Source organism: Leuciscus leuciscus, assembly GCF_965113295.1.
Source record: "Leuciscus leuciscus genome assembly, chromosome: 2".
In the NCBI taxonomy this organism is placed as follows: Eukaryota; Metazoa; Chordata; class Actinopteri; order Cypriniformes; family Leuciscidae; genus Leuciscus; species Leuciscus leuciscus.
Window position 1 is genome coordinate 40,466,249 of NC_138726.1, and position 20,623 is coordinate 40,486,871.

General features: G+C 36.8%; 1 protein-coding gene across 1 annotated transcript in view; it reads right to left on the reverse strand.

The window, feature by feature from the left end:
* The window catches only part of mybpc3 (myosin binding protein C3), a 41,761-nt gene that overhangs the window by 19,889 nt on the left and 1,249 nt on the right, over positions 1–20,623 (reverse strand). Inside the window, exons 2-17 of the mRNA XM_082162616.1 lie at positions 15,988–16,257; positions 14,736–14,882; positions 14,540–14,626; positions 14,307–14,455; positions 14,086–14,203; positions 13,864–13,912; positions 10,894–10,953; positions 9,109–9,132; positions 8,377–8,543; positions 7,899–8,031; positions 7,014–7,138; positions 6,801–6,906; positions 5,109–5,275; positions 3,979–4,144; positions 154–260; positions 25–54 (exon numbers count right to left, since the gene is read on the reverse strand). Of these exons, the coding sequence (XP_082018742.1) occupies positions 25–54; positions 154–260; positions 3,979–4,144; positions 5,109–5,275; positions 6,801–6,906; positions 7,014–7,138; positions 7,899–8,031; positions 8,377–8,543; positions 9,109–9,132; positions 10,894–10,953; positions 13,864–13,912; positions 14,086–14,203; positions 14,307–14,455; positions 14,540–14,626; positions 14,736–14,882; positions 15,988–16,257 (1,905 nt within the window). The remainder of the gene's footprint in view (positions 1–24; positions 55–153; positions 261–3,978; positions 4,145–5,108; positions 5,276–6,800; positions 6,907–7,013; positions 7,139–7,898; positions 8,032–8,376; positions 8,544–9,108; positions 9,133–10,893; positions 10,954–13,863; positions 13,913–14,085; positions 14,204–14,306; positions 14,456–14,539; positions 14,627–14,735; positions 14,883–15,987; positions 16,258–20,623) is intronic.

Below are 20,623 nucleotides of genomic sequence, written 5' to 3' on the forward strand. Positions count from 1 at the left end.
TATTGTTTGTGTTAATTGTTTTACCTTGACGGGGAACAAAGTCAATCTTGACCTCTGTAAAGACAAAACACAATATTAAACAATGGAATTGAAATGAAAAAAAGTTTAAACATACATTTGTCAGTAATAATTAAACAAGAGGAAGTAGGCTACCTAAAAAGTTGAGCTTGGCAGAGAGATTGAAGGCATAGCCTTCAGGTACGAAGGTGTAGTCACCCTCATCCTCTGGCTTCACGTCATCAATGGTGAGCTTATGAATCCTAAATATAAATATATAAATATAAGGTATAAATATATAATACCTTTACAATATAAACATCTCAGCAGTGTTGTGCAACAGTGAAGAGAGGCTGTAATTTTTTTTTTTGAAATCCTGTTGATTAAAAATTGCCCTAGCTTTGGCAATCATTACAATGCTAACTTTTCTCTGACAATGACAGCTTTGTGTAGTTTCTGTTTTGTTTGTCGGTTTTGATTCAGTAAATGTGAATCTCTGGCTGCTTCTCAAACGGAAGGCTGCATATCTCGGCTGCCATGTCATCAAGCGCAGCTGAAGGCCATCTCAGTTTGAAGGATCCTTGAAAGGCTGCCTTTGTTTCGCGTCCTTCATTCAGCTCATTTTGAAGGATGCATCAAGTGTATTCCACATCCCAGTTCACAAAAAAGAGTCGGCACTGAGCTTGTCTGAGTTCATTGTGAAATGTAAGACAAAAATACTGTTTTTGGAGATGATGGCATACGTTATCTTTGTTTTGGTGTAAATTAATCAGCACTAAACAGCCAATAATGTAAGCCACTGGGAGACCACAGATGGCTGTCATTCACTGTATTGTATTAATAGAAAGCCAGTAAATACAAAGGTATTTTTCCAAAACTAAGTTTTAATAGTATTTGTGCCATGAGACTAGACCGTCTCATTCTAGGGAATAACTTAAAAAATAAATAAAAATTCTTACAGTTGGTTTAATACCTTTAGGTCAAACGGTGTTATAGTTTAATGGAGTTAGATGGGTTCAATATTGTTTAAAATAATATTCTGCGTAATTTACAGTTGGTTTGATACCTTTAGGTCAAACGGTGTTGTATTGTAACGGACTTAAATGGGTTCAATATTGAAATAAAATAATATTCTGAGTAATTTACAGTTGGTTTGATACCTTTAGATCAAACGGTGTTGTAGTTTAATGGATTTACAGTATTGCACACATTTTCAGAGCCTTGTGCTATAAAAGGGAAATCTTTCTGAACGTTTTACTATTAGTTTGATACCATAATGCCATACTATAGTTAAATTTGTTTCATTGATTTATTTATAGATCTAATTAATTTACATTGTATTTCTTTAAATTAAGCCTTCTGCTATGCAAAGGACATTTGCTTATGTAGGCCTATATCTGAATTGGTTTGGGCTGAAAACATGAAATGCACAGAGAATTTAATGGCTATTAAACCGAATGTCTAAAGTTAAACTAAGTTTACCGCCCTTTGGAAGTGTTTCAGATAATTCAGTCTCTCTCTCTCTCTCTCTCTCTCTCTCTCTCTCTCTCTCTCTCTCTCTCTCTCTCTCTCTCTCTCTCTCTCTCTCTCTCTATATATATATATATATATATATATATATATCGAAAAATCTATATTTTTGACAACACTACATTGCACTTAGTTTATTATTTCAGATGCCTTTTTAAAAGACTACACTTGTAAAAAAAATATATATATATATATTAGGGCTGGGGGAATTAACGCGTTAATCTTTGCGATTAATTTGAGATGTTTAACGCGTAAAAAAAAAAAAAAAAAAAACGCAATTAACGCAGCACTTTCAATAGATACAGACGGTTGGTCTGGGAACGCCCCCGGGAACGCCCCGTCACGTGATGTGAATTTAGCCCGTGGGGGAAAACATTGCCTTGGCGCTCATTGAAATACACGGGGCAATCATGCCGAAGAGTTGCTGTGTCGTTTTCTGTACCGCCAATAAACAAACAAATTATGAATTGATGTTCTACATCCTTCCTAATAAACACACAGAACCGGAAATGAGGACAAAATGGCTTTTGAGCTTTCTTTTTTGAGATTACTGTGTGAGTAGATCCCTGTGTGATATAGTAGTGGGTGTATTAGGCAGTGGTGGGCTAGTTTTGTCTACATCCCTTACGAAAAAGAACTATAGTAATCCTATAAGATTTCTATAGTAGTGTATAATACTTATGTGATGTTCTGTAATACCTCTATATAGTATGTCCCAAAATACTATAGTATTCCTATAGGATTACTATAATATTTTGTCCCAAAATACTACAAGAAGATTCCTATAGTTGTTTTTCATAAGGGATCTCTCATTCACATTAGCGTTATCAGCTGAAGGCTCATGACGCGAGCCGTGAACCTATGGAGTAGACTGCAGTCTGTGAGTTAGCCTACTAGAGGACTTTAGGGATAACTGTCAGCAAAGTCCCTCGGCAACTTCGTACTACTGATCACTGTTTTACAAAAGGATTAATAGTTTGGAGTGAAGCATACGTACAATTGGTAAGTGACAAGGTTTTATGGAGTTATAGTATGCATACGAAAGTTGATTGAGTTATAGGCTAATGTTACCGCTACAGCTGCCGCGATGTCTTGGAGATTCAACCAGATCACAAAATATGTCTTGAAACGACACCTCAGGCCATTTGGTCGGGTCATTGACCCAGTTTTTAATTAAATAAGGGCTATCATAACCTATTGCAGTTAATTTTACAATGTACCGTTGCCGGTCGGCAGGCGTCAATGACTCGCAATACCACATTTTTGTCATTCAAATACACACGATGTTCGCAGTGTTTTCCCCCACGCCGACTCCACCCTCGCCACGCCCCCAACTATGACTAGATGCCGACTGTATGATTTCCTGTTGCGGCTGCTATTGAAAAGGCCGAAAATACGCCATCCCGCCCCTCCGTGTTCGGCGATCAGGTTTCATTCTCACGCAGCTTTCATGAGCGGGTCTTTTCCGCTCCGCGTTTGCGCCGCGCTTTCCGTTGTGTGTGTGTGTGTGTGTGTGTGTGTGTGTGTGTCGGAGCGCTGCGCTCTCTGCTCAATGTTCTGCTCTGTCATTAACGGCCCAAACGCTCGAATCATGTACCGATCACGCACTGGAAAAGCAAAGTCCGCTCAAATAACGTGAAATTTCTCAGTAGTAGACTTCTGTTTGCAATAGCCCTACTGAGCTGGTATAGTCATGCTGGGCAACAATGATAAAATGACCTGCTCTGATCACATGCTCTGCTCTGGTAATAATAGCTTTGTAGGACTATATTTTATTTGGATAATAAAAATAAATAAAAAATAAATAAAAAGAATCTGTTTAATTGATATGTTGATTGATTATTGAAAAAGAATAATATATTGATATTGATGTTTAATATTATTTTAATATAGGGCTATTTTCTGTTCCTTTTTTTCCTGTGTTGTTTAATTTAATTAAGTGATTCTAAGTTTAAATATTGATGATTACAAGCTTGGGGGAATTGCAATTAATTACAGCAAATTGTGCAATTAATTAGTTTAAAAAAAATTCATCGATTCCCAGCCCTAATATATATATATATATATAATTTTTATTTTTTTTAAACCCACCAAAGTGACTAGTAAGAGTGACTGCATACAGTCATACACTGTCATACACTGTTTTATACATTTAGAGTTGTTTTGTTTTTGTCAGTATGCAGTGTTTTTGTAGGTTGGCTACCATTCAGTTTAGATTAATCTTAGTATTTTTTTCAGTAGAGCTGTTGTTAGTTATAGTTTTTTTGAGTAACGTGCTCAACCAGAACCAGTAACACAACTAAATGCTGTCATAAATCAGATTGTGGGTGTGTGATGAAATGGTAAATACTAAACATTTATACTGACTAAAACTAGTCCTAATAAATGAGTGCATAGACATTACATTTACGTTTCAAACTCACCATTAAAGTAACACACACATGCACTTACCTGCCAATGTGTGTGATATGAGTTCTGGCATCAGGTTTCACCTCCACTCCATTTTTGTACCAGATGCCTTTCACATTCTCATCAGAAACCTCACATTTGAACACAGCCTGGTCTTTGGCCTTCACGGTAAGGTCAGCAATGCTTTGATAGACCTCTAGCTGTTTCTCTAAAGTTCAGAGGTCAAAGAGAGAATTATGTCATCACTACCGCATTACACCAAAAATGCTATTCTAGCATACAGTATGTATTATCAAATGTAATGTGGAAATTCAGGTGTTAGATGTATAATATGAAAAATTCATGTTTTCATGGGATGTTTTGTTATTTTTGGGTGAACTATGCCTTTAAGATTATAATAAAGAGAGGTGGGGTAAAAAAAAAAGGTAACAATCCCACTGTAGCCTGGTAGAGTTACAGTATTGCTTGGCAGCCGTTTTTTTTTTTTTTTTTTTTTTTTTTGGCACCTCTTGCACTTCAAAAGCCCAGACAACCTGGTAGCTGACACACCTGGGTATCAGTTTGCTTGTAAAGTGCAATACATGCTAGAAGACTCAGAGACAGAATGAAGGAGGGAGAAGAGAGAGTGTGAAAGAGACAGAAACAAACAATAAAAAGAAATGGGAGAGAAAGGTCAACTTTCTAAGATGCTATTAAAAGAGATGGATGGAGTGGTGTGTGACAATGACAGAAAGAGAGAGTGAGGGAGGGAAAGAGTCATCTGCCCTGTTAAAATATATGGGTCAGGTGGTCTAACAATAGCTGGCATGTGGGCACTGTGAGTGGTAACCTTGTACAGAAGTGTCGGTGGCCATGTTTTGTGAACTGTTAAGAAGTGGAGTTTGAATGACATGGCCATGAGGGGGTTAGGTTTAAGGGAGGAGTGAAGAATGAAGAACTCTTAGATGTCTTGAACTTAAATCATGGCATGCAGACTTAGGACTATAATTACACATCCTACATATTAGAAACCTTAATGACTGCCATATGCAATAGATGTGTGTGTGTGTAAATTTTTTATCCATTCCAGTATCAAACACAAGTTACATTACAAATCTGGAAACATTTGTGGGGACAGACATCTGCAAAAAATATCGAAGGCCTTGAAACGTTATCCAAAGTCAGGTATTTACCCTGAACCATGAGCTCTGCTAATGATTGTCCTCCATTGGTTTTCACCCGGTAGTGTCCACAGTCCTCCTTAGTCACCTCATTAATGATAAGGACATGCTTACATCCATCTTTCTTGAAGCGGTACTTGAATGACTCATCTCGGGTGAGTTCCACACCATCTTTCTCCCTGTACAGGTCAGAGGTTTGCTATTTATTAATATTCATTAAAACTTCAGTCAGCATCTCATTGAATTGCAAATTCACTATTCAAAATCATTTACATATTCATTTATATATTTAAACTCTATAGAGATTTGTGTTAGGGTTCATTTGAATTATAATCTTAAAATAATTATGAAACAAAAGTAGCAACAGATCTTTTTGTCTGTATTTTGACAGTGAAATGGTTCTGTCCATCGGTACTTGATTAGATTTTGAGATGTGAGCATTGCACTAAAAAATGCGAGCTTGCAGTAGATTGTAAGAAGGGGCAGGGTTTAAGGGGACTAAATAATTGGAGAAGCCTGTCGTTTTGACCAGAAGATCATGTTATGATATTTTGTCATGAATGGTTCACAATAAGTTCTGTAGCATGCATTTACTAAATATATGCATTTCAAGCTGACTTTAAAATCTCTAAAACTTTACTGAAATTAAGTTTAAAATCCTTGGAAGTACTACAGAAGTAACTAAGTCCCTGAAATGACTTTTGTGAAACAAAAGGCATGCTTCTCTAGTGCTTAGGCATTTCATACATCTCAAACCACTATTATCTTGACAACGAGCCAGTTAGAAAGAAATCAATGACAGAAAAGATGTTTAAATACAATTGTAAGGGAAATTCCAAGAAGGTTTGCATCTGAAATTTTTTGAAGGTGTATAGAAATGGCTAAAAGAGTTATTGCCAAGGTGTATACTCAATAATAACAACCTCTGAAAAGTAAATCTTGATTTATGAGCATTACTTCAGGGTAGTAGTGGGCAAATATGATAAATCAAATGGCTGACATAGTAAAAGACTAACGATTTATATTAAGTATATTATATTATATTATCGTAGTTGCTAATCTTTTCTCATACACACATAAGCTTATGTGCCGATCCCCCAAGCCATGCAATTCTCCATCTTGTACATGCGTTTAGACTAAAGACACAACATAACACATTACTACCCCCATTTTACTTGTAGTCATACACTGCGGAGTCTCAGTACCAGGAATAGTATCTACTTCTGCCTTTCCCTAATCATGTTGGTTCTAGTAAGTCATCCACTATTCAAGAGAGGTGCCATTAACCACCGGTGACTTTCTCATTCCATTCTAGGACACTTGTGAGGTGCTAAAAGGCTGCTATGACCTTTTCCAGGCACTGATCATTTACAGCCCAGGGTGATATAGAGCCTTGGCTACAGGTATGGCAGAACCAGCACTCACTCATGCACCACCATCTGTCAGTCAGTGTGACTCACCCAACCAGCCAGCCACGCTGAAACAGACACATATGCCATCTACTGGACATCTGAAGAATGCCAGGAATCAAGGACAGCTTGTGCTAACCTCTTCTCTGACATTGTTTGATATCAACTTTTTGTTTGATCATTCATGTTTACTACAGATGCACATCTAACCAGAAAGGCCTTTTTTAATCTGTCATGTAAATGTGTTATTAATAACGAAAAGGAATAGGAAGTGAGCGCATGTTGATAGACCTACCATTTCACCTGAGCCCCCTCTTCAGACACTTCACACTCAAACTCGACTCTTTCTCCTTTCATGACCATCTGATCCTCTAGGTTACGTACGATCAGAACAGGAGGCTCTACAAGGCACAGAGAGAGAGAGATAAAAAAAAAATATATATCTATATTTATAAAATATTTACAAAATGTCTTTTCTCAAAAATCTTTGTCTGTGGAAGTTAATTACCTTTAACAAAGAGCTCAGTGACGGTCTTCTCATCTCCAACTACGCACATATAAGCAGCATCATCTGCCAGAGAACAGTTGTTGATGGTGAGGAAACGTTTGTTGCCTACACTCTCAAAGATGTACCTGCGAAAAAGAAGAAATTGTTCAGTAGCATTTCCAGTTTTGTTCTCTAGATGGGGACAAAGCATCACTGTTGGAGAGGCTCTTCCAAACATACATCACAAATTAACAAAACACTTTTATAAAAGTTTTTTTTATTATTATTTTTTTTTATCAATGAAGACATTATCATGTCAGAAATTTTGTGGCAAACAAATAATATACAATTGTTAAACATATGACAAGACTTGCTTTAAAATTCTTCAATTCACAAGATGTATTTTTACAAGAGGTTTCACTTAACTAAGGTCACTGAAAGCTATTATAAGCCAATGAGGATCGTTTAGTTTGTTTTTCCATTGTTATTTCAGTCTGTCCTTAAACATCTGACAGTCTCCACCCATTGCCACAGCTGACATCTGAGTCTACAGACTAGTGCTGCTGTGCATTCTTGGAAAACTGTCCCTGCATATTCATAGTCAACAGGCTGTTTGAGACATCTAACCCCACAGACGAGCCCCGAGGTTGCTTATCAAGTGTAGGCTGTGTACTGTCATAGGCATACTGTTGAGTGCCACTCACTTGCTAGGGTTGACAGCGGAGAGCAGGAAGAACAGTCCATCCATCAGCAAGCACACAGCGTTTTCAAAAGTCAAAGAAATAGACAGTTATTTGTGATCAAGCCCTTTCCATGCACTTTACTACTTTAAGACAATGCATAATAATTATAATTCAGAATGTGTTTTTCCCCTTTTAATTAAAGTGAAAGGACCTAAATAGATACCTTCCAGTTGGGTGTATCTCTTGTCCATTTTTAAACCATTTTACTTCTGCATCTGGATTGGCCACTTCAATTTGCATTTTGATCTTGTGTCCCTTTTCAACTTGGTAGGCTGGGTCCAGCTTCCTTAGAAAAGCTGTGAATAAAATAATGAAAAGCTCAGTCGCACTATCAGAAAAAAATACTTATTTAGTGTAACATTGTTTGTTTGTTTGCTGTCTTTTTTTGGCTTTGTGCTCTTGTATATTGATACAAGTTTGTAAGGAAGAAAAACACTTCACTTCTAATGCATCAAATGTGCATGTAACAAATAAACCTTTGATGTTTTTTATTGAACAGATCCATTTCAAGCTATAAAACTGCAAAGCATAGTCTTTCATGTACTAATCCATGCAGTATATTTCTCCATCATCCTTCCAACTTGAGCTATCGCTAATAGTCAAATTTTTGTGGTCTTTAAGATTAACAAAGGGCTACAAACCTGCACTTTTCTTCTCTTCTTTTTTTTTCATTTTTTTGAGTCTCTTAAGCATCCCTCGCAAGTCAGTGATTCCATACTGGAAGGCGATCTTTTCATACTCTGTCGGTGGAGCCTTCTGGAGGATATCCCATACGTCTATGTCAGGCTCTGTGGTCACATGAACAGCTCTGCAAACCCACAACAGAAGATGGATGTTGATCAGGAAAGGTAAATCAAGCCTGAACATCTTGTGTCTTCACAATGATTTAATATTGCTCTTTTGAGTTTATTAAAGGGATAAACTATAATTTTGTCATTATTTGCTCACCCTCATGTTGTGCCAAACCTCTTTGACTTTCTTTTGCGTAATGCTGCAAAAGATTATATTTTGAAAAATGTCTCTGTTTCTTTTTTTTCTTTTTCTTTTTAAGTCCATACAATAAAAGTCCAAAACTGCAATGTACCCCAATGACTTTCATTGAAAGTTAAAAACAGTTGATACATTTTTCAAAATGTGTTGTTTTGCAGAATAAAAAAAGTCATATTGGTTTGGAATGACATGAGGGTGAGTAAATGATGACAGAATTTCCAGGTGAACTAAACATTTAATACTCAAAAATAGTGTTTGTAACATTATTCATTCAAATTCTTTTTTAAAGTATAGAAATGCAATTTACAACAGCAAATAAATATTAATAAATGAAATCAATGTTATTAATAGATTTTTATTCTGTATTTTTTTTAAAATCTTACCGTAGGCCAGTTTTTAAGAAACTGCTGTACTTATGTAGAGGCAGAACCCAAGCGTCAAGCAAAGACAAACCACAGCTGATTAATTTCACATTATTAACCTTTTAGATCACATAGCAACAAACTGCTAGACCATCAAGACAATTTTACAATTCATTTTTATACATGCATTAAACAAAAAAACAAAACAAAAAAACATGCATAATCTACATTGTAGCAACAGAAAAGTTTCTATTTTTTTTTTATAGAATATCTTCCTGTGTCTCTTGTGTCTATTAAACCTATAAAATATATATATATATATATATATATTTTTTTTTTTTTTTTTTGCATAAACGTAGTGTTTACTGACATAAGCATTTTGCTATGCCGTGGCAGAGTCAGTGAATGTGGGATAAATGGCGTGGGATGTAGAATGACGTGGGAATCGTGAGAGTTCTAGTTTTATTAATGTGATTAATTAGGAGTAAATGACTATGATAAAGGACTTTGCTAAAAATAAGTAAAACGTGACTCTGTCTATCTATTTCCAAGTGGGTGTGCAGTCTACGGAGTGGAAAAACATTGAAGGACTAAAGTTGGCAATCAGTGGCTGATTAGGAGAGAGAATAATCAAGGTATCACACACACACAACACTCAACATTCCTTCATGCACAAGCAGTCAGTTCAGTGTGACTCACTTACTCTCTGAATATGGGAGTGGCAGAGCCACAGAGGAGAAAAACAAAAAACAATTATACATAGATGAGCCTAAAGATTATATAGGGAAATTGGAATAAATAAAGCTTAAACGTCAATATATTCAATCACAATTTATACAGTAAGGTACCTGTATTTAATTTAAATCATTCACACCATATGTAGCTCTAAACATACAGTGGAGTTAAAACGTCAGACAACCCTTTGAAAATCTTGGATTTAAAATCAATTTTAGACTTGGAAACAAACAGTTGTAACATTGGTTGCAACAAAAATCGTGAAAAAGGAGCAGGATCTATGCGTAACAGTTTTTAATAATAACAATGTACAGACGGCAATGTTGTCAAAACGATCCCTGTTCACACGGATCCGCGAAAACCTTTAAAAACGCTGTATTATGCATGCCAGGTCAGTAGTTGGCGATGTGCACTTTGTAAAGAAAAGCTACGCACCTATAAACTAAACACGTAATATGCATGTACATGTTTTTGTAGTTTACACAGAGACAATAACAATATCGTTTTCAAAAACCTTTCACTTTGAAACCCGTTTTCACAAGAAAGCATTTTCTGCCCCCCAAAACACTGTTCTCATGTAAATGAATGGCCAAAACACAAAAAGTTTTCAGTTTTTTGTTGAAAACAGTGTTGTATAAATGGCACCTTAATCAAAATAAAATACTAAGGCATCTAGGCAAATCTCAAAAGAACTGGAACAGAACAACCACATCTACAATGATAATAACGGAAAAACTAAAGCACAAACTAAGAGCTAAATATACACAAACTAATCAGGGGTAAAAAATGACAGGTGTGACTAAATCAATGAACTTAATGAGTAACCATGGAAACTAACCAGAAGCGGGAACTAGGAATAAAGGAAACAGTTACATTTTTAACTATGTTCTAATTATTCTAACAACTTAAATTGTTAATAATAGTCATTTGATAAAAAATGCACAAAATTATTGCATTTATTCACAAGTGGTCTCAGACTTCTGGACCCCCACTGCATTCATTGTGAAAGTTTTGGACATGTGTGGACAATGAATGTACCTGAATGAATGTTTTAGATGCCCCAAGACTCACCTCTTTTTCAGTAAAGCACTGAAGTCCAGTTCGCCCGAGTCATCACCTGCATCTATGCTACTGTAGGAGAGGAAGGAATCGAGAGCCACAAAACATGAGCATACAAAACTGTTACATTCTAACCTCATTATAAGGTAAGCACATTTTCAAAATAGGGGAAATCTTTTAACAGCTTCTATAATGTTAAAATGCAGTCATTTAAAAAACTGAAATGTAATTAATGATTATTTAAAATAACAGAATATCAAGTATGTTGATGCATATGTCATGTTCAAGCTATATTATTATGCTTAAAATATGGAATGGTTCGGTAATATTTTTTAAAATATTTTTGAAAGAAGTCACTTTGAGAAATTACAGTAAAAAACTGTAATATTATGAAATATTATTACAATTTAATTAACTGTTTTCTATTTTATAATGTAAATTATTCCTATGAGGCCAAACTGAATTTACAGAAGCAAAAGAACAGCATTTATTTGAAGCATTATTTTTTTTAATGTTTTTGATCAAAAGTGTCTTTATTGTCACTTTTGATCAAATTAAGGCATCCTTGCTGAATAAAAGTTAATTTCTTTCTAACAAAATATCTTACTGACCCCCAAACAGTAGTGAACAGTAGTGTATACAGAGCACATTTGGGACAGATGTGTAGATGCTGATTTAGGACAGATGCACAAACAACACATGCAAATAATTTTCTGAGGCAATGGAAACTGGAACAGATTTGCACTTCGCTGTTTTTAAAGTGCCCCTATTATGCTATTTTAAAGGTCCCTCATCAAGTTTTGTAGGTATCCTATTATAGGTTCACATGCTAAGTGTCTGAAACGGTTTGATAAAGGATTCGGTCTTTCTAAATCACGTCTTTTCCGAGAGCCTGCTCTGATTGGTCAGATGGCCCAGTCTATTGTGATTGTTCTCCTGCTCACTGTGCATTTCAGAAACAAAATGCCCGTTGCCATATCTGAATTTCAGCTCCAGAGTCTTCCTCAGTCTTTGATACAACAGTGATTCGAACAGTAACAACACATTCTCACCCCAAAACGTCACATACTGACGGGTCTTGACCAAACGGCAACATACGACGAAAAGGGTACCCCTTTAACGTCCATGTGTGACGATTCGGGTTATGGGTAGGTTTAGGTATGTGTTAGGGTACCGCTAGGAGGCGCTGCTGGTGCGCTTATGTCTTCGTCTCATATTGACGTTATAGGGGTACCCTTTTCGTTGTATGTTGCCGTATGGTCAAGACCCGTCAGTATGTGACGTTTTGGGGTGAGACCGGGCTGACAGTAACAATAGCGTTGGATTTACCATATCAATTCGAGCCGAGTATCAGTTCGAGCCTGAGATCAATTCGAGCCTTTGGAAATGCCTGCAAAGTGGCAGCGCAGAAAGCAACGTCTTCTCAACATGTCGACAACACAAAACAAACTATTCCAGGTCTCAGCTACAACTACAGTGCTTGAGGTTGGGTCAAATTAGACATTGTTTGCGGGCAGCCACTGACGACCATAGGCTGGCATTATGAAACTTGCGTTTGTGCAGGAAGTAAGAATGGAATCACTGACGACTCATTTCAGGCAGTTCATAATGGGCTCTTTCTTTTGGGAGACAATGACTCCATTTATTGTACACTCTGACCTTAAACCGAAACTTTGTAGACCTTTTGCAGCTATATAACAGACTACATGAAAAGGTAATATCCCCAAAAAAAGCATAATAGGGGCACTTTAAAGGCACTTTGTTGGACGATGTCAAAGATGAGGGTAAAAACACAGAAATGCTGATGCACAGAAGAAATTCATGGCAGACTCCTTCTAGGATAATTGTACATATCAAAGACCCCAGAGGCTGTTTAGTTATTATAAGGCAACAAGTGAGGAACTTCTCTTATGGTTTGACAACATAGCAAATCGCCATGGAATGAAGAGGAGCAACAAAAGAGACAAATCACTCAAAGTTTGGGCAGCTGATTCCACTGATTTTGACAAGGTATCAGCCACAGTTAATAAGTTGAGGTGCATGGAGAGATTTCTGTTATTATATTTCAAATAATCAGAATTAAAGTATTACAAAACAGTCACGAACATAGTGCGGTTTCTGATTAAACTGGTGGCAACGTTATTAGTGTGATCCTCTAATTTGCTCACTCTTAATCAGTGTCTGCACTTGAAAAGATCAGTGGACAGGGAAATCATATTCACTTTAAGGCCGTCTGCCTCTGATACACAAGTAATGAGTGTTGGGGAAATTGCCCTTCTCACAAAAACAGAGAAAATGGTCAGAAGGAGGGAACAGGAAATGAGAGTCATGATGAGAGTTTGCAAAGATCCTTGGAGAGTGAGTCATAAAGCGTCAGCGATGACTAATATCACTCTCCTTAGATGTTGGCAGACAAAGGGAAGATTGAAAAGGACAGAAAGAAAAGGGCAAGCTGTAACAGATGTCTGACAGAGGGACACGGATGGACACTGAAGGACTCAATGAACTCTTTGATGACAAATCAGAGGGTTTGGTTGAGTAAAGACAATGACAGTGTTGTGAATATATCCCCTGCTGCTGCAGCAAACCCCTATACTTAGCTACCTGCCAGGTTCTCCCATCTTCTTCTTACCACCTGCACTGGTGCTCCTGGGTAATCAGCAGTTCCAAAAAGCGTTAATGCAGTATAAATGCAAAATTTTAATTCCCAAATATGGACTCATATGCTATCTTAATGTACAAACCAACCACGAAAAGAAGTGCTAGGATCTAGGCACACAAAATTATTTCATCAAACCTCAAACCAAGCAAGCAAGCAATAAAAAAATTAAAAACAGGTTAGCATTAAAGTATGTTGCTGAAATGGCATGATACTATTGGCCAGCATGACCTTTTTTCATTTTAAGGAAGAATTGTTGAAATCAATACTTTAATTTATACTTTAATAAATAAAGAAAAATAATAAATGACATAAATACTCACGTGCGTCTAAATGCAGAGCGAATATCAAACCCTTCTGTTGAACGAGCCTCTGGAGTAGAATGCACACAGTGAAAAGCACACATTAGAAATTAATTTAGCACAATTATAATCATTAACACTTATTTATTCCTTGTTGTTGTTTATCAAGTATGCAAATGGTTCTTCTTATTCAAACCGTTTTTTGTCAGGCCCTGAGGCCCAAAATAAAAGTTTGGGTCTTACCATGTACTACTAAGTCAAAATTACAGCTGTCAAACTTGTCTCTAGACGACACCTCACATCGATAGGCTCCAGCAAAGTTGGCTTTAGCTGCAATGATATGCATCTCGAATGTGTACACCTGAATAGAAAAAAACAAAAACGTTTTGGGTTAATTTTACTTATTTTTGACTTTCAAACTATTCTAAATGTATTGTGTATTACGTAACTATTTGAACACAGACCTTATTGTTGCGGTCATAGTGCTCTTTGAGTTGCAGGTGCTTTCCTGACTTGCTGGCCAGATCCATCCACTTTCCTTTGAACCATTTTACCGTGGGCTTCTTCAGCAGAGATTCACCACACACCCGAGCAACAATGGTAATGTTCTCACCTACATGGGAGGAACAGATTGGAAGAATGTTTTCATTTCATATGCATTATCAGTTTCTTTTTGACTAGAGGCAGTGTCACTTACCTACATTCACCTCCCCACTTTGGGGCTTCTCTGTGAAGAGACCTGTAAGGTCCTGCCTTGTGTCAGGATGATGACTCTCAGGCAGAGCTTAAAAACAAACAGAAAAATAGAGTTTGTTATTCAGTCAATTTAAATCATTTGAAATGTGTAATTAGATGACAAAGCATAATTAAAAATGTCTGTGTGTGTTTTTCACCTTCAGGTACTACTACACCATCTGACACTGGTCCACTGGTGTCTGGATCTGAGCTTTCAGAAGGTGCTGGTGGAGCCTCTTTAGGTTCTTCAGGCTTAGGATCCGCAGCTGCAGGATCTGGGGATATGGCTTTTTGTGGTTCCTTCACTGCAAAGCAAGATGCTCATTTGTTTTAGCTCACATGGCTCTTGAGTATAGCTTTTTAAACATAAAAACATTTCAGATACATTACCCTTAAAACACACTCTCTGTCTATTAATGAACATGCTTTTGCATCTCCTTTTTAGCTTTGATATCACTCTCTTCAGGATTCTTCTGGCCACATAAATTAGCACTTGCTTTCATCTTCGTCTGTGGCTGGATAAATGGCTCTAAATACCTGATGTATAACCACTGATGTATGTAACAACGGTAGAGACTTAAAGTTGCAATATGTCCAGATGAAGCACATGAAACATTGGCCATTTATACTCTAGTGTGCTTTGGCAATGAAAAAAATAGCACTAATACTTGTTATATTGAACCTCTTCAACAGAGTTCTATTTGTACGAGGATAATTCTGTTGAATTTCTGATTCTTTTTTCTGAGAATGAATTTAGCAGGAAAAAATGCACTAAAAGACAACTAAACTTTACTTTGCCCCTCTAGACACTGACTTTATTAGGCTATTCGTCCAGTATTTAATTGAACCCACACTTATCTTTATAATGCCTTACTGGATCACAAGCTCTATGAACGGACACTGCAGTTTAATCCCTGGTTTCACAGACAAGGCTTATAGTCCCAGACTAAAATGCATGTTTGACTTGTCTTAGCTGAAAGTAACTTGCTCTGACAAATCTTAAAATATATCAGTGCCATTGTTTTGTCTCAAGATGCATAAGTAATGTTTTTCTTCTAAGGCACGTTTAAAAAAGCTACTTAAATGTTGTAATTGAACTAAGGACTAATCCTAGCTTAATCTAAACCCTGTCGGTGAAACCAGACCTAAGAGTTTGAAGTGAGGAACAGCTATAACTAAGAGGTCTGGTGAGTTTCCCAGAATCCACAGCAGTCTGAGAAATCCTTACAAAGTGATTACATGCTCAGAAAATGTGCTTTAAAAAACATCTGGTTGCAATGCCAGGGAAAAAGTGAATCAGAAAGGAGAATGGTTATGGTGCTCTGTGACTGCTTTACAAACGAACCAAAGGTGGGGTAAAAGTGAGGTAAATACAGGAAAGACATGAGTCACCATCCAAAAATCACCCACCTTCTGATTCTTTTATCTTTAATTCAAATTTGACTTTTGACACCCCAGCAATAACAGCATATCCCACTGCATCCTCGTGGACTGCATTGTTTATTGTGAGAGAGTGCTTAATGCCCTCCGCTGAGATGGTATATTTGTCACTGGATGAGATGTCCTTGGAGTCTCGCTGCCATCTCACTTTTGCATCAGGCTTCTCAGTCTCGGCTTCAAATATGACTGTTGCCCCAATCTCAGCAGTCTGAGACTTTGGTTTCTTGATGAAAGCTGAGACTGAAGGGAGAGTCAGAAGGAAAGGATGTATTTCCAAAATCTCCACCTCAAGCTCTAATCTCTGAAAACCTCCTCTCTAGCCTCTCCAATATTGCACACTTTGAATGGTCCTCAAGACTTTGTGGACTAATGCTTAGATCTCTAGATGTCTCATAAAATATTCTATCATTTAGCAATATAAGAAAATGTGTTTAGAAGAAGATTAAGACAAATCTAATTTATATTTACAATATATTTATATATATATTTATTTTATTTTAAATTGACAACTAAATTGATTTGCTGGTCAGGGTCAAAAATGGAAGTCAGACTTTATAACATATTGTAAGACTGGAAAAACTGAGAGAACAAAGGAAATTAACATTTGAACTCACTCTTGTGCACCATTCGAGATGCAAGTCTCACCTCAGAATCATCCTAATCTACATCTCTTTCCCTCTTCCCCCATTCCTTCTCTCTCATGCTGAGATCACCAAAATTCACCCAAGAATCTATATGGTTTAATGTGAATAATTATCATACAGTATTACACATGTTTTGGTATCATTTGAAATGTCTCAGTCCAACTGGTAAAGGTCTCATTCCCAAAGAGGTAAACCAAAAGGTAATAAGGTATTTAAGAGTTTAGAGATAACTCGCACACAGAGGAGGGTGTGTCTTCCAGGCAAATGGCATACTGCTCTCAAAGGTGTAAACTCAATGCAAATTCCCATTGTTAGCAAATGTTTCCATGTAAATCAACCTCTGTCCCCAGTAAGTCTGGGACCGTGATTAATGCAAATTCCCAATGTGAACTCTTGTTTACATTTGAAAAGAGGTTTCTGCCTTGGTCTGAGTATTTAGGGAGATGCTGAAGAAGGCTCGTGGCGATTTGTAGCTCAAATTAGAAGATAGTGGCCGAGACTCTCAGCATCATGTATTTTCTAATGTCAGGTTTGCATCTTTTCTCTTCATCCCAGAGAATTTGATGTTTTGTAATTATTATCTTTGAACTGATTATGAAATTGGCATGATACATTTACCTGACATAATAAATTGTTACATTTGATTTTATTCTGACTGACTAGATTAAACGGATTCGTATGTTCCCGCAAGTTTTGCATCAGATTAGTGACGACTAATATTTGGCATCAATTCAAGTGTACTTGGTTTGCAAAGACAAGAAGTTAATTTCTGTTTAGAACAGCAAATGCTGCTTGACCAATCTAAATTTGGGTGTGTCTTACCTCTGTTTTAATTTAATGTTACTTTAGATAAGTGTACGTGGGAAACCACGGCATTGCCAATCCAAAGCTATTATAAGAGAAGTAATGTTGGTCAGCTTATATCTGTAATAGTGGCCATACCTCTACTGAAGTAAACTTTTAAGTTAAATTCAAGTGTATGCAATTCCATGGGGGCTATACCAAAGTATCTTTGATTGTGTAAGCGTGAATGTGACCGATCTCAGGTAGGATATAGCAATTACCTCTGTTCAGTGACTAAAACTGATGAGCTTGTGAACATGAGACCCGCGTTAAACAGAAGACATAAGGACCTCTGAGCAACATAGTTTCCTAATCTGAACGGGTTAAATATAATTAAAGAGTTAAAAAGAATAATCAAACATTCGCTCACTTTTAATGATGCTCAGATATCATTAAAACCTTTTTCATTTATGGAGTCAGATGAAATAACGAGGTAATACATATGAGAAAATACATTTCAATCTTGTTTGTTGCATAAAAGGAAAGACAGTATCAGTAGACAGTACCTTCACCCGTATTATTGGAGACCGCCCACTGGACCGATAAACGGGCTTACAATATAAATTAATGGTGTTTTGTTTTTGAACTATAACACTGTGGCATCCACATTCAAAGCTATAAAAAAGCCATTACATACACTTTTTAACACATCTCCACCGACAGAATACGCAAAAAAAAGGGACGAGGCCTCGCTGAGCTGTTGATATGTCAAAGAGATGCTGTTTTTTCCACCCCTTTTCCAAAATTCATTTTTTTTATCTTCCTATGGCTGACGAACTTAGAGTGGTTAAAATGTATTTTAAACACTGTTCCTGAACATTATAATCCCGATGTTTATCTGTGTGCAGCTCATTTTACGTTGAACAGTTTCAAGAAACTAAGAGAGTACAATGCCGACTACACATAAACTTCTCCTGAAATGGAGCAGTTCCCACTTTGTCGGGACAATCTGTTCTTTGTGGATCACATCTTGTAAGTATGTCATGTTATTTGTAGAAGTGTTTTCTATTAAAGTCCCCCTGTGGTGAAAATCAAGTTTTTAATGTTGTTTATGTCTATGTGGTGTTTTTAATATGCTTTAAGACAAACCATGTCCAAATTCATAAGTCAACACCATTGCTGAGTATTTTCCCAATAAAACTGCAGTGAACCCAAAACAGTCTCAAAAACACGGTCTGAAATCGCTGGTGTTTCTGACGTCACAAACTACCTTGTAACCAATCATGTACGTGTCAGCGCGCTTTAACATATCATTAAATGACCGCTCTGAATCAGTGAAGTCTCAAGAGAAGCCAGGTTATCCCAGTATATTTCTCTGTTGATATGAAAAATCGGGTAGATATAGCAATATAGTTGGTATATGATGTAATTATGATGTTATGATTAACTATATACCTTTCTCCACTGACTTTCTGAGTTGTTCAAAGCGTTTCTAAGGATACTGAGGCAGTCTGAGATAGCGAATGGGAACATGGTTCATGTAACATTAGCAACCGGTATTAGCTGCCCTTATGATAACATACTCAAGCAAACGGCTTATCATATTAATTACCGCTATGTGTCCGTCGTTGTAAAGAGCGATACCATTGTGCAGCGTTTACCTCACTAAGTTGACCGAGTGAATCTGTAAGCTGGAGTGAGTGGAGGCGGGGCTAATTAGCATATTCATAGATCTGCATGTACTAAATGAAGCAAGGGTGTAGAGTTACATTCAAGCTATTTTAAGGCATAAAGATTTTTTTTCACAGGAAAAAAACTTTTAAATATGTAATTTAGGTGATCAAAGATGAGTTTTAAGGGATACAATTATTGACTACAGGGGGACTTTAACGGTTCCAATTATAAGTTTTATGTTTTTGCTACGATGTAAAAATGTCCTGTGAAATCCATGCTTGCATAGTTCATACATGAAATCCGTTCTGGACAATCCTCTTCCTTGTTCACATTATTAGGTCTAAATGCAGGCTTGAATTGGTTTGAAAATATCCTTAATATTTACATCAGAGTAGAGCTTGCTGTTATGGTAAGGGGCGTAACATTTCCCAAACATGTGCTGAGTGGTGCCAATCACAACACCCTGGGCCAGCTAACCAATCACGGTACATTTTGTATTTCGGAAGGAGGGGTTTAATCGAAACAGGAACTATGGCATGTTTATGGCATGTTTGAAGCAGACTGGGGAGACAAGTGCTGTAATAATGTAAAATATGTGAAAAAATTATGTGTTTTTTGAACAACCCTGCATGAATGCATATGCTAGTACACTCCAAAAACTAAATCAAGACTTTGTAAAAGGGCATAATAGGACCCCTTTAGTCTAAGCCCTGTCTGTGAAACCAGGCCCTGATGTATTTAGTTTGCTTTTAAAGTTAGTTGTTGGTGTGTATTTAGCTCATTAAGTGAATTCTCCTGAGGGAATTCTGTAAAAATACTAATGAGTAAACATAAAGTAAAATATATACACACAGTAATTTGCATAGGAATAGCTTAGGCAATATTTGGAAAACTACTTTACACTTTTGACACTTGAAGGTGTTACTGGAACTTGATCTTCGTGGCTATTGTTACTCACATACCTTGAATTATTAACCGCTTATTCATCGTTCTTCCTTTCACTTTGAGTCACGCATCTTCAATCGCATCATTCAAACATAAAGCAAGCCAAACCCTCTGGGTTTAAAAATAGTGCATGTGCTCTCCATTGAGAACTGCAGTCCATTTTGACACAGCCGCAGGTAGCTGCTAGATGGATTAACTGAGATCTATTTCTGTTGTATATCAGTACTGGTCCCTCTCTTGCCATTTCAAAACTGCTGGTATCCACATTGTCTTTGTTCCATGGATTGATGGACGTTTATGGATTGTTATGTTACTTTGTTCCACAGTAAACTATTGATCTCTATGTGGTAAATGTGTTTTGAACTATAATGCATGTGAGGTAAGCACAATGTCAGGACCTGTATGAGGATGCATGTTAATTTGAAATGTTGGGTTGAATGTCTAATAGAGGACTGATACATAAAAGGCAATTGTCTAGAGTAAAAGAGGCAGTTCAAGGGATAATTTAAGTCAGCCAGTGTCCAGCCAAAAGTCACTGGATTTCGCTGAAGGTGACTTGT